Source organism: Meriones unguiculatus, chromosome 5 (assembly GCF_030254825.1).
Source record: "Meriones unguiculatus strain TT.TT164.6M chromosome 5, Bangor_MerUng_6.1, whole genome shotgun sequence".
Taxonomy (NCBI): domain Eukaryota; kingdom Metazoa; phylum Chordata; class Mammalia; order Rodentia; family Muridae; genus Meriones; species Meriones unguiculatus.
This window is the reverse complement of record NC_083353.1, coordinates 108,630,762-108,648,093: the sequence shown is the minus strand read 5'-3', so window position 1 is coordinate 108,648,093 and position 17,332 is coordinate 108,630,762. Positions and strand designations below refer to the sequence as shown.

The 17,332-nt window shown below is 44.8% G+C and overlaps 1 protein-coding gene across 2 annotated transcripts; it reads left to right on the top strand.

Annotated features, from left to right (window-relative positions):
- Nucleotides 1–6,158: 6,158 nt before the first annotated feature.
- Nucleotides 6,159–10,228, top strand: Fxyd4 (FXYD domain containing ion transport regulator 4). 2 transcript variants are annotated; one of them, XM_021647958.2, is made up of 8 exons: nucleotides 6,159–6,288; nucleotides 7,558–7,623; nucleotides 8,685–8,717; nucleotides 8,844–8,867; nucleotides 9,287–9,361; nucleotides 9,440–9,476; nucleotides 9,913–9,950; nucleotides 10,042–10,228. In XM_021647958.2, exons 2-8 carry the CDS (start codon nucleotides 7,584–7,586, stop codon nucleotides 10,059–10,061), a joined length of 267 nt encoding a protein of 88 aa, XP_021503633.1. In that variant the 5' UTR covers nucleotides 6,159–6,288; nucleotides 7,558–7,583; the 3' UTR covers nucleotides 10,062–10,228. The 2 variants fall into 2 exon arrangements, with proteins under 2 accessions (XP_021503633.1, XP_021503632.1); XM_021647957.2 differs by having other exon boundaries at nucleotides 6,169–6,288; nucleotides 7,555–7,623.
- Nucleotides 10,229–17,332: the final 7,104 nt, after the last annotated feature.

Below are 17,332 nucleotides of genomic sequence, written 5' to 3'. Positions count from 1 at the left end.
AATTCCTTCTCCTCAGATGAGTCCTGTCCCCCAGGCTATGGCAGGTAATAACCAAGCAGACAGTTATCTGCAGGTAGGAACACTTTTGGTTAGAAGGTGTCCAGGAGAGGACCTTGGATCTATGCCCTAGCACTTCTGCAAAACCTCTGCCCTCTTCAAGGACCCATTCTCATTTCCACTGCCAAGATCATTAATAAATAGAAAGGAACCCTGCCCCCATTCAAGGCAGAGGACTAGTGGGAACTGAACAGAAGCAGGGATTAGAAGCACAAAGGTGAGAAGCCGCCTCCTCTTTGATATGTATCATGCTTGAACACTGTGTGACCCCACTCAGAGGCGCCCACGATAGGCCGTACACTTCAGTGGCCAGCAGTCTTGTCTTCTATGTTCTATGCTATGGCCAGCTCCTAGGTTAATGTATCTTTTAGGTTAAATCTAATGCTAGCCAGGCTTGGTGGCACACACCTTTGATCCCAGCACTTAGGAGGAAGAGAAAGGTAGATCTCTGAGTTCAAGGCCAGGCTAGTCTACAAAGTAAGTTCCAAGACAGCCAGGGCTACAAAGAGAATACCTGTCTCGAAAAAAAAAAAACAAACAAACAAAAGAAGTACTGAGAGTGGGACTGGAGCTCAGTAGTAAAGAGTTGTTATTGCTCTTCCATAGGATCTAGTCCAGAACCTACACCGGGTAGCTTACAACCACCTATAATTTCAGCTCTAGGAATCCAATGTCCTCTGACCTTCTTGGACACCTTCACACGGGTGAAGTTCATGGTGTACATGAACTCGTACACTCACACATAAAAATAATACAATCTCTTTTTTAAGGAAATGGTGAGATGGCTAAGTGGATGTGGTGGTTTGAATGATAGAGATATTTGAATTCTTGTCCTGGCTGGTGGCACTGATTGGGGCGGCTTAGGAGGTGCAGCGTCCTTAGAGGATGTCCCTGGAGGTTGGCGCTGAGAGATTAAGACTTGTGCCATTTCACACTGGCCCTTTCTGTTACAGATGGGAATGCTCAGCTGTCCCTGCCTGCTGCCGTTGTTTCCCTGAGGTGGTAGTGACAGACTTTGTCTCTCTGAAACTGTAAGTCCAAACTGCCTTGTCACTATGTCTCATCACAGCAACAAAGGACTGATAAAGGGGGTCAAGGCTTGCTGTAATCCCAGCACTTAGGAGGCAGAGGCAGAGGCAGGTGGATCTCTGAGTTCGAGGGCAGCCTAGTCTACAGAATGAGTTCCAGGATAGCCAGGGCTACACAGAGAAACCCTGTCTCAAAACAAACAAACAAACAAACAAAACAAACAAAACAAAAAAAACAAACAGAGACTAATTAATTAATTATTTTAACAGACTACTTAAAGATTCCATTTTACCCCAGTCAGAATGGCTATCACCAAGAAAACGAATGACTGGCTAGAGAGATGTCTCAGCAGTTAAGAGCGCTTGCTGCCCTTGTAGAAGACCCAGGTTCAGTTCCCAGCACCCATATGGTGGCTCACATCTGTAACATCCATACCTCTAGTTCCAGAGGATCTAATACAATCTTCTGACCTCTATGGTCACCCATGTGTACACATACATACAAGAGACAAATCAAGCTTAAGTAATAAAAAAGAAAAAAATCTTCAAATAAATAGATCTTCAAAACAAATGCCAGCAAATACGGGCAATGATGTGGAAAGAGAAAATGTTATTCACTATTCGTAGGGTGGGAGGGAGGTCTAAGTCAGCACAGCCACTATGGAAGTCAGTGTGGAGCTTTCTCAAAAAGCTAAAAATAAAACCACCATATGTTCTGTTACACCATTCCTCAGATCACAGCCAAAGGACCCTGCATCTACAGAGAAACCTGCATCTACATGTTCATTGTTGCTCTGTTCACAAAAGCTAGAAAACAGAAGCAGCTTAGAAGGTCATCACCTGATGAACAGATAATGAAAATGGGGACATACACAAAATGGAATTTTACTCAGCTTTAAGGAAAAATGAAATTTTCAGGGAAATGGATGCAGATGGAAAATATTATACTAATTGAGTTAATGCAAGTATGCTTGTTGGTTGTTTTTTTTTTTTTTTTTGGCACAAACCTAGACATATCTAGGAAGAGGGAATAATTGAGAAAATATCTCCGTATCTGAGAAGAAATGGAGAAAATGCCTCCATAATATTGACTTCTAGACAAATCAAGAAATTTTCTTGATTAATAGTCAATGTGGGAGGGCCTAGCTGGTGGTGATGTCACCCCTGGACATTTTTCGTGGTCTTTATCATAGCAATAGAAACCTAAACCAAAGTGGCAGACCAAGAAAAAAAAATTGTCAGGTGTGTTCTCCTTCATATATGGATCATAGCTTTCATAGCTATGGATCATAGTTTCTAGCCTTATATGCTTCATAGGGAGCGTCTGTGGAGGCCAGAAAGCTAGGAAGAGTCCATGGGAGGGTGAGGTGAGGGTTCTTAAGGAGACAGAACATATGTGATATGAAGGTATGGGCAAGAATATTGGCAGTTAAAGGTTTGCACTAAAATGGGGCAGGAAGTGGGGAGGTAAGGGGAAGGGTGGGTAAAATAAAACTAAAGGTGTATAAACATCTCTATGAAAGCCCACTACCTTCTAATACATTTTAAAAACATAATTTAAAAAACAGAATAAAGTCGGGCGTGGTGGTGCATGCCTTTAATCCGAGGATGGGGGTGGGGGGGAGGGAGACAGAGGCAGGCGGATCTCTGTGAGTTGGAGGCCAGCCTGGTATACAAAACAAGTCCAGGAGAGCCAAGGCTATGCAGATAAACCCTGTCTTGAAACAAACAAAAAGAAAAACGGAAGGAATTTGAACTGATATCCTACATGGGTGGAAGATGATTGCCTTTAAAAACATGGGTTATAAAATGAAAATCTCAGTATCAGGCACGGGTTTCCTCCCAATGAGTTACAGACCAGGGAAGCCCGAGGGCCCCCAAACAACACAGGCTATTGTTAGCTCTTGGTCCAGCAGAACCAAGCGGTAGGACCCCAGTGCAGAAGACACCACACACTCTGCACGACAAAGAGAAATCAACCTGGAACTGACCTAAAGACTTCCTTTGAAAAATAAAGCCCACACCAGGCCTAGGCAATCTTTCCCTCTGCTATCTGCAAATCAGGATGTAGAACTCTCAGCTACATTGCCAGCACCATGTCTGCCTGCATGATGTCATGCTCCTCACCATGATGAGAATGGACCAACCTCTGAAACTATCTGAACAGGTTGTCTCCTACAGTCCTGCTCTGGCGGCCTGAGGCAGCTCAGCTGAATGGCTTCCCACACCACAAACTGTATAACTTGCAACTGTGAGCCAAAGTTTCTGAAGCTGCTTCTGTCAGGAGAAGCTGGAAATTTAGATTTCATGAATTCCCACAATTTTCAAGTTGACAACTGTATGAAAACAGCTATGAGGCCACCATCCAACTAACTGTGCTATGACCTCTGCTCAACCTATGTGTTATTATCCATTCCTATCTACACACCTTGACTAGGTATCTGTCCTGGTCAGGCGCTGGTGGATGCTGTGATGAAGAGATGATGAAGGTTTGGTTTGTGGTATGAAGGAGTTCAGAGCCTCTTGAGCTTTTGGACTCAAGTGAGGACTCTGGAGGCATGTACAATACATTTTACAAAACTGTGCCAACCCCATAAAACTATATGGTCTTTAGAAACAAGTCTCACTTACTGGAAAGTTCTTTGGCAAATCAGTTCTTCCCTGGTGACATTGAATAAGAGAGGCACTGGGATACTCAAAACCAAGCAAGCAAACAAACAAAAGCCTTCCTTCTGCTAACTAGCTTCCATAATGACAGAAGGTACCTACGCAGGTTGCTGGGAGAGAAAAGCCATGGTGGCATCCCTATAGCCACCCCTTCCACTATAAGCCAACCTGGCAAGATGTGCCCATTGATGCAATAGCGTTAGGACGTTTGTTCCTGGGGTAACCAAGTGCCTTTGGGTTGAATTGAAGTCCTGCTCCACAGGAGGGAATTCAGACCTGGTGCTGTAAACCTGGTCAAAAGTGCTGGCTCAAGAGGTTACAGGCTCCGGGAACGTACTACTGTTGCTTTGCTTAGATGGTTGTGGTTTTGGAACCACATTCTAACTATCTGTATATTCCCTTAGATCACTACTTTCCTCAGCCTTGGCCAGAAAAGCTTCTCTGCAGTGGTCAGCAGTTAATGCAGGCTCGTGACTGGTCAAGTTCTGAGAATAAGCGAGGCTGGACTGCTCATCTTTTTATTTTTTTAATTTATTTGGTTGTTTTGTTTTTGTGTTAGGCTGTATTGTTGAGATAGGGTCTTACTGGGTGTCCTGGAGCTCTCTATGTAAGCCAGGTTGGCCTAGAACTCATAGAGATCCTCCTGCCTCTCCCTCCCGAGTGCTGGGATAACGAGCATGTGACACCATACTTGGCTGAGAGCTTGGCCTTAAATGAGACTTCTGTATCAACAACCACAGGTTTAGAGACTGTTGAGGAGGAGGGGTGGAAAGAACATAAGAACTGGCGGGTAGAGGCTGGTGAAATGTGGTCTTTTGGACTTGACATGGCTGCTGCATTCATGAACTTACTGCAGCATGCTTACCTGCACAAGATCAAGCCAACAAAATCAGTCAACGATCCAGCAGACAGTAATAACTCAAGAGAGAAGAGGAAGAGGACAGGGAAGAAGAGAAGCATGAGGGTAGAGTTTGGATGGATATGATCAAGATACATTGTATATACCTAAGAAACTGTCAAAGAATAAACAAAAGATGATGGTGTAAAGCTTCAATCCCAGCACTTGGAATGCAGAGGCAGATGGATCTTTCTAAGTTCGAGGCCAGCCTGGTCTACATAGAGAGTTCAGGACTATACAGAGAAACAGTGTCTTAAAAAAAAAAAAAAAAAAAAAAAGAGGTAAAAAGTAATAGAGATACACACCAGGCATCAATCTGTTGTCCAGGTACATGCACACAACGCATATACTGGATACACACATACATGAATTTTTTTTTGTTTGTATCAGCAAGCACATATACTAAAGTTGAAAACACAGCCCTAAACAAGGCTGAAATGTAAATTTGTGAAGTGTTCTATTTAAAAAAAAAAAAAAAAAAAGGTACTCGGGGAAGGGTGACTAGAGAGATGGCTCAGCAGTTAAGAGCATTGGCTGCTCTTCCAGAGGACCTGGGTTAGAGTCCCAGCACCCATATGCCTGCTTGCAACTGTCTGCAACTCAAGTTCCAGGGGATACAACACTCTCTTCTGCCTTCTGTTGTGCTCTAGGCACACATATGGTACATATAACCATGCAGACAGCACACATTTGCAAAATTTAAAGGAAAATAACTGTTAAGCCCTTTAACAGCCCTCCTCCATCTACCCAAGACAGATACCATCAACTCTTCTGCAATGACCTCCTGGACAGGGACAAGTCTCCCTCCCTTGGAAAAGAGCAGAGAGGCCTAGTACCATCCAAAGGCACATGGTAGGATGAATCTGGCTAGCAGTGAACAGATCAGGCTGTCCCCTGCCTGGCATATCCCTCCCTCTTTGTAAGGCAGGCAGAATCCACCTGGGCCAGCAAAGTTTCTTATTATAGTTTCAAGTAGGGTCCTTGAGTCACAAAGTACCAGGGTCTAACTAAAGGATCCCTATCAGACCCAGCCCTTTCTCTGCATGAACACCGGGTTCCAATAAAAATAATAATGCTGTCCGTCTCTATTATCTACTTCACTGTCCCCAAGGTACCTCATATATCCTGAACCCCCACTGTTGGCACAAGTTATTGTATTTGTTAGTTGTGTGCCTCTGTTGCCTCTGTGAGAGTCAGCTTTCTTTCTACCCGGTAGATTCTGAGGCTCAAGCCTGGGTTGCTCAATCTTGGTAGCAAGCACCTCTACCTGCTGAGCCTTCTTACCAACCCTGGCAGCTTTCTTTTAAGACCTAGGTAGACTAAGGAAGGCCCCTTTCCTCTGGGACAGGGACTGAAACCCAGTGGTCATAGTTCTCCCTTCTTTCACTCATTCCTTAGCTCTAAGTAGTCTGAGACCCAGCACTGGCTCTACCCTGGGTGTGGTAAGTGAGCTGTGTCCTTAAGAGCAGTTGGGGAGGGCTGGTTAAGAAGCATAAGAGGTAGGACCAGTTCCCTCCAGACAGCTGATGTGTGGCCCGGGGCGGGGCCCCTGGGTTTAAAGAGCGGAACCCACCCAGGCTGTCCTCGGACTTGCTCTCTGAACACTGCACCACTCACCTTGCTCAAGTGATCTCCAGGGTGAGTAGATACTTGCTGGGGCGTCAGTGTGCCACTTGGAAGGGGTGGCTGAGAGACCATCTGAGGAAGGGGTGCTGGGTGCTGACACCAGGACTCTAAGAAGTGAGCAACTATTTGGGGGTTGTGAGAACAGAGATGACCTCTCTGGGCCTGGAGGATTCTGACTTTATGACTGTGCAGAGTTTGGGACTAGAGGAAGCAAAAGCCAACCTTTAGCAGAAGTACATGTGAAATGAGAGTGAGGCATAACCCAGGAGCTGTGGGTTTGAGGGAGGGAGTAGGAGAAACTGGTGACTGGCCAAAACAAAACAAACAAAAACAGCTTCAGAGACTGGCTAGACTATAAACCCCCATGACCAGGAGTTTTTCATCCAGTGTTCCATCCTAGGGCAAAAGGCCCATGTGGTTTGTATTATAGCAGGCTTTCAGTGCTAGGCGTATTTTTTAGGATTGACCTATCATAGCTCATCCGGGCAGTGGTGGCACACACCTTTCATTCCAACACTTGGAAGACAGAGGCAGGTAGATCTCTGAGTTCAGGGCCAGCCAGAGCTAAGTACAGTAGATAGTAACAACAGCCTCAGAACTGAACTGAACCCTTGCCATTTGCCCATAGCTACCATTATGCAGCAAGAAAGGATGGACAAGGGTTGTCACATACAATGTGTAAATGGGGCCCTGGGTAGGATGTACTCACAGGAGAAAGGGGCTATGTCTCACACACCAGCAGACATCTCCAGGAGGTCCCTCTGCTCTGAGTGGATCTTAGTTCTTTGGAGCAGAGTCCTGGCTCCAAAAGAGGAGGCTTGGAACTGCACCCTCCAGCCCTGGGGCTGGGTTCTGAGATTACCTGTGTGGGCATGGCTACCCTAGGCCCACATGTTTCCAAGTAAAATAGCCAGGGCCTGAAGATCTGGTTGGGAAAGCCTAGCTTCTACCATGACTTAGAATAGACACCTCGCTTTGAATATTGGTTTTTATCTTCAATTCCCTTTTGCTATGAAAGAGAGTGTCTTTATAAAGCTCTTCACAGAGCCCTCTGTTCCAAACACTTAACTAGAATTAACCAATCCACATACCCAGGCACTAGTGCCATCTGTAGATATGAAGGTGGAAAGTAGTCATTTTCTTATGGTAAGCACTTCCCTACATGGAATTCCACCTCTAATTCTCACCCCAGTTCTGCCTCTTACTAATGGGGTGAGCTGTGGCAGATCACAGGTCACAGACCCAACCCCACCCACCTCTCCTCTGCATCTCATCCAGCAGCCTGCAGCCTTGCCCTGTGTCCTGACATGGCGGGAATAAGCTGTGCCTTTCTCCTGGTGCTAGCAGGTAAGTTCTCCTGAGACCAGACAGCCTCTCCCCAGAGAAGGAGTGCTGCCCAATAAATGTGTTTACATTTAAACTGTCAGCTTCGTGAAACACTAGTACAGGTGGAATGAGGGCACTGAAAAAAATGCTTAATGGCTATTGAGTCAGTAGACTGTGAAAAATGGACAGGGCATACCAAGGTAGACTGTTTAAGAGACAAAGAGCAGCTCTCTTGCTCTTACCCTCGCTGTTTTGGTATCTTTCCTCTTTCTCTGTCAGGGTGTCCCCATCTCTGGCTTCCTCTTTCTCTCTCTCTCTCTGTTTGTGTGTGTGTGTGTGTGTGTGGGCCTGTCTCTCTGCCCTCATGGCTCACTCAGGACCTAACTCTCTTCTGCTTCCCTTCCCCTAAATAAACCTTTCATATAAGATCGGTTGTATGCTGGCATTATTTTTATATAAATACTAACATTTGGTGGCCCATTCGGGGAGGGCTCTTCTGCTAACATTTAGACATGTCGGAACCCCTCTCACATGCCCGTCCACAACAAATCTTTCTCTCCTCTGCTCTGCCTTTCACAATTGCTTAACCTATGCCTGCCTGCCTGCTACTGCCCACAGGAACAACGCCTGCTCCCAACACAGGCTCCCAACACAGACTGGCTCCAGCCAGTCTATCTATGCTTAGGGACAAGGCAAGGCAGGATGCAAGGACACTGGGTTGCTCCTCCCCACTTCCCGTGCTTTTCCCATGCATGCTGCACTAGAATCGGCAGAAATAAGTTTTTTGGGTTTTTTGTTTTTAAAAGAAAAAGGGTTAGAGGCAAAGGGTTTTGCTCTGTCCAAAGCTTCTCTGGCAAGGTTAAAAAATAAATCAACCATCCTGTTCCGAGCACAAGAAAGAATAGCAAGACAATAGTAAGGGAAGTAATGGGTCTCAGAATGAATTGCAAAAGCCAAGGCCTGCTTGGGATTGGTGAAAATATGAATAAGGGATCTGGTAGAGTCACTTCCCAGACTGCTCTAGAGAGCTAGCTTTTTAGACACCAATATGATAAACACCTACTTCTTCTCCTCCCACCCAGGTCTGCCTGTCTCAGAAGCCAATGACCTAATTGGTGAGTACCCACCACTGCACCCTGCAAGTGCCACCTGGCTGCATTTCCCTTCTAAGAGCCCCCCCCCCCCCCATGTCCTGTCTCCTAGTTCTGGTATTTACTTACTTAATTTTTCACTTACTCCAGATAAAGACAGTCCCTTCTATTATGGTAAGTGCTCATGCCAACCATCACCCCTACTTAAGACCTTTGTCTACTTAACCCAGTACCAAGTGGGGTGGGACACCAAACCTGTTCCTTGTAAGAGCTCAATGCAATGATGAAAGAGGGTGCCCTGGGGCATGGAGCTGAGCCCAGTGAACCTTGTCCTTTCCCTAGGTTCTTTTTTCTCTCATGGCGCTTGTGTCCCCATGAGATACTATTATATGATGTACCTATTAAACCACTTGGTCTCTTTTTCACTGCCTGGGATGTAAGTGCCATGTGGGCAAGCATTCATTTATAGCGCAAGTGGGTGCTTGTAAAGGCCTCCCACAAAGCCACACCCCAAACCCATAAATACTTTTTGAATGAATATATGACGGTACTCTGAGGCACTGTGTTTATCTCCTCTTTGACCCTGGCCCCAGACTGGGAGAGCCTGCAACTGGGTGGAATGATCTTTGGAGGGCTCCTGTGCATCGCTGGAATTGCCCTAGCACTGAGTGAGTAGTGGGACTGGCAAAGTGGGGAGAGAAAGGCTCAGTCTCAGGATGGACCTGACTATGTTCTTCCTCTCCCAGGTGGCAAGTGCAAATGTAGGCGCAGGCATAAGCCCAGGTAAGACAGTGACCCAGTTGTATATACCTTTGGCTGAGCATAGCTATATGGTGACATTTTAGGACCAACAGAACCACTACAGCCTGCCTATGCATTGGGCTCAAAGTAGGATGTTTGAAGATAATAAACTCTCAAGGGCCCCAAATCATAGGAAACCCTGTCCTTTCATGTAAGTTACTATGGAAGAGGAGAATGAAAGCATGGGCATGGCAGTGCACACCCTGTAATCCCAGCACTTGGTAGAGGTAGGAAGATTTGCAGGTCATCATCTTTGGTTATATACCTAATTCAAGACTAGCCTGAGCTACTACATAAGAGCCTGTCTCAAAAGCTCAAGTACATAAATGTAAGGTATACCCTTGTAGGGGAGGGACATAGAAGTACTGAGGAGACAACAGAAGAGCTTGATGTCCATCTGAGTGCTTCCTTTCTCTAGTTCCTTACCTGGGAAAGCCACTCCACTCATCACTCCAGGTGAGCTGGGCATTTGGTGGGATGCAGGAATGGAGAGGGATGGGATAACAGAGGGAATAGGTCACTGAAGAACCAACCCAACTCTCTACAGCCTCTGCCAGTACCTGCTGAACTGAACACAGGACCAAGCTGGAGGCAGCTCTTGCCAGCCTCCTGCTCTTCTTCCCCTCTGGAGACTTTCCTCTTCAGGATGGCCTCTCTAGAGCATAATGTTAAGTCTTCAGAGATAATGGTGTCCAAAGCTTATTTTATATTAAACTGGTCTTGCTGCTCCTTTCTATGATCTTGTGACTATCCCTCCCCAACCCCATAGATGTGGTGAGAATGCAGGGATGCAGGAGTATCTGCCCCCTATAGCTTTTTATCTGGAAGCCCACTTTCAGGAAGATCCTGCTTTGAGAACCTCTTAATTGTGTGCCCAAATGTTTTCCCATGGCTCCCAGTCCAACAAGACCCACGGGAATGAAACCACTATAAAAGATACCAAAATGTTTTATCCAAAGACTAGAATTTTCACTTTGTGCCTAGAGACCCTAGAAGTTCTGATGACACAAATCGCCTCTACATGATGTAACCTAGAATGATCCTCAGTAGCTTAGCCACTCTGAAACCCCATCACACTGAGACTTCACTGACCTGGTAAAATCTTGTAAGGCCCTCATACCAGTACATGGGAAACCTCCAATGTCCTGGAATGTGAGTGCATCCACCAATCACAAGACAGTAATAAGGGTTGAGTGGCAAAAGCCAGAACTCAGGGGGTCCCTAAGATGGGGACCTCTTGATAGCGAAGGTACCAGCCCACTTCTTGGCTAAGGCAGAATGCTGGGTGTCTGGAGCAGAAATTGGGCAGCTGGGTGTCTGGAGCAGAAATTGGGCAGCTAGCTAGCAGGAGAAGCCCAGAAACAGACCCATGAGGCACCGAATTTCACCCCAAAGGTGAAAAGCAAGAAAAATTTGCTACACCATTGTGCTGGATAAGAGGGGCACCAAGCATACAAATGTCCAGGGGACAAAATGACCTGGGCTGTAATGCAGGAAGTGTGACTGCAATGCAGCTGAGATCCCAGCGCTACAGTGGTTTCACATCAGCGCCCCCTTGAGGCGGGCGCTCTGTGGTGCTCTTCCACCCTGATGGAGGCCTGGTCAGACAAAGCAAGATGACTAGCAAGTCTCCAGCCAACAGACCTCAACTGAGATTTGTCTCACAAGTCAAGGCATATGAAGCTCAGCTGTGCTCTTGCCTAGTATACCTTTGACCTGAGATGCAGGATCACTTTGTGATAGCAGAGAATTCTCACAGGGAGAATTTGGTAGCTTTCAGGCTACCAAACACTGCATGTGGCCCAGGATAACCTTCAACTTTCTATGAAGTGCAAGACTACCTTGAAGCTCTGTTCCTCTTGCCTTCAAACCAGAAGCACAGGGATTTTAACTGTGAGCTATCACATTGGTTTAAGTGGTGCTGAGGCTCAAACCCAAGGAGTCTTGAATGCTAGGAACATGTTTTTCCAACTGAGCAATATACCCAACCTTAAAATGTTTCTTAAAATTTAGATTCCATGGCCCCCACTCCCATTAGTAACCAGAGGTGCAAGACCTCAGTGTCTTACCATATATGGCTCTCATCACTGTAAGTCAGTACACAGTACCAAATCACAAGCCTGTTCTGCAGCACAGAAGTTGGCAGTATATGAGCAAACATATGGGACTCTCGCTTTGCAATAGGGACAAGGCATAGAATGAGCTTGTTAGCTCCGGAGATGTACAAGGTCCAGTGGGCCTCAGGCAGCAAAATCTCTATGGAAAAGCTTTTCCTCCTCTGAGCTGTTCAGGTTGACAACTGCCTCTCTTCCCAATGTGAGGCCACTGGAAGCTCTAACTGGACTATTGCCCCTGGCAGGAGGCAACTTCACAACTCCACCCCCTTTCCATCCTCTTCACATTAACTCAATTTCTGAACAGCTTAGGAGATGGGGGTTCTACTAGCTCAATAGCTTAACCTGTGGGTCTCAACACCCAACCCCCCAACCTGACCCTTTCACAGGAGCCACCTAAGATCATCAGAAAACATTTAGAATTCATAACAAAATTAGTTGTGAAGCAGCAAAGAAAGTAATTTTATGGTTGGGGGTCACCACATGATACCACAACATGGTAAATTGTACTAAAGAACTGCAGCATTAAAAAAGTTGAGAACTACTGGATAGCTCGAGATACAAAAGCTCTCACATGTTCACAAGCACAGGACCTAAAACCCAGCAAGTTCTGTTCCTGAGCAGTTTCTGAAAATCCATGTTGCTTCTGAAATTTATGATTGTTCCAGGGACAGACCAACAGCTATCCCTGCATCCCTACTTGTGATGCTGAAGATTGTTTTTTGTTGTTGTGTTTTCTTTAGCCAAGTTCTCATGTAACCTAGACTGGCTTTGAACTATATATGTAGCCTAGCTTGGCCTTGAATTCCTGATCCTCTATCCCGAGACTACTGACATTTCAGTCAAGTACCACTACACCCGGTTTTACTGTTCTGGGTTTGAAACCCAGGGCCTTGTACATGCTAGAGATACACTGAGATACAGTCCAACCCTTTGATAATGCTATGCAGGTGCTCCCCTAGCATGGTACTTAAAAGCATAATACCTAATATACAATAAATGAATAATACAAGTGTGATCAGAAAGCATCTATCATTTCAGTAATTGCAAGAGAATCACAGGAAGTTTGAGGTTAGCCTGGCCTAGTGAATTTCAGATTAGCAAAACCTACAAAGTATGATACTCTCAAACTCAAGAGGCTGGGGGAAATGGCTCATTTGATAAAGAACGGAGTTCTGATCACCAGCTCTTACTTAAAAGGCAGGCAGAGCAATGCATACCTGTAACTCTAGGGATGAAGGTGGGATTGAGTAGGTGGATCCTTAAGAACTCACTGGCTGGTCAGCATAACTAAACTGCTGAGCTCCAAATTGTGAAAGATCCTGTCCCAAAATATAAGGTTAAGAGTTATCCAAAGACACTAACCTGACAATCTTCTGTACATACATGAACACACGAACACACACAAGATGTGACAGGAGAAAGGGCTCCACAGATTAAGACCATCACCAACTCTCGCACGAGTTTGATCCCAGGACCAAATGGTGTAAGGAAAATTGATGGCCTCGTGTTGTTCTCTGATCTTGAGGCCACACATGCTCCTACCAGGAGGCGGCAGGCCCAGAGGAAGTAAACAAGCTCAGCTGTACATGTATGGAAAAGCTGAAATTAGGCCTTCCCCAAGGACATAGACCAGCTAAGACAACTGCTGATGGAGACTGGCCGGCTAAGGTCTCCACCCGCCTGCAAGTCATGCAGGGATTCCCAGTGGCAGCTTTTATGGAGTCATTACCCAAGTTGGGGTGACCTGCATTTGAGTTCTCCTTATTCCTGAGTAGAACCCACCTGTAAATGTGAGAAGAAAACATGGTTCACCAAGGGACTTTGGCAAAGACCTTGGTCTGTGCTAAAGCTCCCTGTCTGAGGTGAGTAGATATTTTATGTAGCAGTTATCTCTCACACAACCTAGTAGAGGCAGACCCAACTCTTAAAAATTTTTCAAGATTTATTGTTTATGCAGTATTCTGTCTGCCTGAATGGCCAGAAGAGGGCACCAGTTCTCATTACAGATGCCTATGAGGCCCATGTGGTTGCTGGGAATTAACTCTTGCAAAGGCAAAAGCAGCCAGTGCTCTTAATCTCTGAGCCATCGCTCCAGCCCAACGCTTGAGATTTTTGATCCGGTCAGAGGAGAGTTCTTAGTTGCAGCTTCTCCTTAGCCATAATTCTGGTCCCAAGCTAAGAAGCCAACTCTCTCAGGTACAAAGAGGTGATCATCTGACTTATCAAACCTTTAACTTAGTTTCTAGATAATGGGTCAGAAATTTACATTCTGAGATGTCTCTGTAACATTCATGTTTTGTATAGTGTGAGGAAGATTTTCATACATCTTGTTTGTTTTGTTTTCTTAAGTCAGGGTCTCATGTAGCTTTAGCTGGTTTTGAATCCAAGGAAAATAACTAATCTGAAACAAGACTTTTCCAATTACAGGGTTGGAGAGATGGCTCAGAGGTTAAGAACAGTGGCTGTTCTCCCTGCAACTACATGGGGGCTCACTACCATCTATGAGATCTGGTGCCCTCTTCTGGCTTGCAGGGAATACATGCCCACAGAATACTGAATAAATAATAAATCTTTAAAGATTTTCCCAATTAAAAGAGAATTTTAAAAAAGCAAATGGACAGGAATGATAGCTGAGAAAAAACTGATCTGGGGTCCAGGATTGCCTGGGCTAGAGCTGTAACATGGGTCCAAAATAAAAGGTATTATTGAAAGATGCTCCTAAGAGCCAAGCCAATTTTTCAAATGAAAAACTCATTTAACCAGATGTAGCACAAATCCCAGAAATTGGGAGGCAAAGGCAGGTGGTTCTGAGTTTGATGCCAGCCTGGTCTACAGACCAGGTTCCAGCAGAACCAGGGATACATAATAAAACCCTATCTTGAAAAACTACAACTAAACGAACAACAAAAACACTGACCACAGATAAGGCATAAGCTTTGTTAAATAGATCTGGAGAAATGGGTCAGTGGTAAAAAGTCCTGGCCTACAAGCCTAAAAACCTGAGTTTGATCTTAGGAACCCATCTACAGAGATGAAAGGTGGAGACAGAAGAAGGGCTGGAAGATCAAGAGCCAGATAGCTTTATCAGAACAAGAAGCAACAAGGTCAAAAGCCAGAATCAACATGAGTTGTCCTTTCATCTCCATTTATACATCATGGCACACATACACCTAAACTCACATGCAAACTGCACACAAAATATTTTCTAAGTAATGTAAACTGGCTGTGGTGGGACAGGCCTGTAACTGCAACACTTGGGAGATGGAAGCACAAGGATCAGAAGTTCAAATTCAAGCCAAAGAGTTTGAGATTAGCATGGGCTACAAAGTTAAAAACATCAAACCACTATGAACCTATTGGGAATTGCTGACACTTAGAAAACCATTGTAGGGGCCTGGAGAAATGGTTCAGAGGTTAAGAGCACTGCTTCCTCTTCATAGTTTGATTCCCAGCAACCACATGGTGGTTCACAACCATCTATAGTGAGATCTGGTGCCCTCTGTCACATGTAGGCAGAACATTGTATATATAATAAACTCTTTAAAAAAAAAAATCACACTTAAAAAAGAAAACCATCTTAAGCCTAGTAGTAACTAGAAGGCATTCATGTTTGTTTTGTTTTTCAGGGACAAGGTTTCTGTACAGTCTTGGCTATCCTGGACTCAGAGATCCATTTGCCTCTACTGGGCATTACAGTGCTGGGATTACAGGCATGTGCCACCGTGCCTGATTGGCAGTCATGTTTTCTCAAGTAGAAAAATTAAAAATATTTTTTAAATCTTTCTCCAAAACTCAAAATATGCTAGCATAATCTTGAGTTTTAAGATCAGCATCCCCCCCCGTACTAGGATTAATCACAGGGCCTTATACATGCTAAACAAACCTGTAACAGGTATATATTCCCAGCACAACCTGCAATGATTTTACCTATACCTTGGAAAAAGCATCCATTGTGCTCTGACCTGACACATTGCATCAAACAGTGAACATTTTAGGTTTTGTTGTTCAGGTCCTGTAATGATGCAATTACTGAGCTCTTTTTAACACAACTGTGGCCAATGAATCACCTTGGCTGTGTGAACAGATTTACAAACAAGATGTCAGCTTTACAAGATTCTCTAAAAAGACAAGAGTCTGTAAGGGTACTCTCCAAAACACAGAATAGACTTAACTTTCCTGATATAGCTTCTAAGCAGGTCATGGGTATAGTGCTGGCTGGCTTCCTCCCTAAAATCTAGTCAGCAAATCAACCTTGTGTCATGCGTAAAAGATGTGAACGCATCTCAAGTGATCCTGAATGCCTGATGAGTTGGCTACACCATCTTAAAGCTCTAAAATCTTCAGCAAATGGACATTAGAATTGGGAATTGTAGACATTACTTCTGTTTGTATCTTACCAGCACTGTCTTTGTCGCACCCTTTTCTTACCTCCTACCCTCTTCTTTCTGCCACATAGCCCTAACCATTTTATTCTTCCTAGCTCTGGGGTGGAAAAAAAAAAAAATCTTAGTGAAAATTCTAAAAACATGGGCCAAGACTTTTTAAGAAATACTAAAAGCCTTGGAGAAAGGTGTTTTGTGTCCACATTTTGAACACTTTGTTTTGGCAAGACTGTTGAGGCACAGGCACTTGTTGCCAAACCAAGTTCAGCTCAGTAGAAGCAACTTCTTACAGCCTGACATGCATGAGCCCACAAACAGAAATATAAACTCAGGAACTAGAGCTGGCTCAGTGTTTTAAAACTACTTCTTGAAAAGGACCAGTTTGATTCCAAGCATCCACAGGAGGCTTCAACCACCTCCTCAGGGACCAGACAGGCACATGGCATATGTGTACATACAGACAAAACCAAGTTTAAAACACACACACCACACACACACACATTTAAAAGGGGAATCCACACGCTTTCAAATGTCTACAAGGTGCATAGCTTCAATACAATACTTTGCCAGGCAGTAGTGGTGCATGCCTTTAATGCCAGCCTTGGGAGGCAGGTGGATCTTATGAGTTCCAGGCCAGCCAAGGCTACACAGAGCCCCATCTTTGGCGGGGTGAGACGCCCAAACCTAATAAGACACCATTTATACCAGTGATCAGGAATACAAACCTGATTTCAAAATGGAGTCTTGGCTAGCCTGGGTACCTGCTGGCTTACCTCCGACTCTGGAGGTATAAGCCTTACTACACCCAACATAATCTAGGTTTTGCTGGAGTGTTTTTTTTTTTTTAATATATAAATTTCTGCCTCTTAACCTCGTTCATTCATAAACAAATGTTTCCCGATTTTTCTTGGAGTGGAAGACATTGGGCTCCTACGATAGTGATTTTTCACTGCAGCTCTTAAGCTACACAGAATTGGAAACCTAGGGACCCACTCCCATTAATACATGGTTAAAGAACTTCTGTCACACCTGAGACCACTGGTGAACGTCCTTACTCTTGCCTTGTTGGGAATTAGACCAGGGCCACTCCAATACTTTTATGATACTGAGGCTATTTTGCCTGCTGTGGCCAGGCAATACAGAAACATTAAGACTTCCAGGTTTCCTCACAATTCGTGGTTTCTAGGTTGAAGAACTATCTCTTTTCTATCAACAAAACCAGAGTAGGACTTCTAAAATATGACCAGGAGACATGGTTCAGTGGCTTCAAACCTGCTAAATACCAAAGGTCTATTCCTCTGTAGGTGGTTTGTTGGGAGACAATAGAACCTAAATCAAC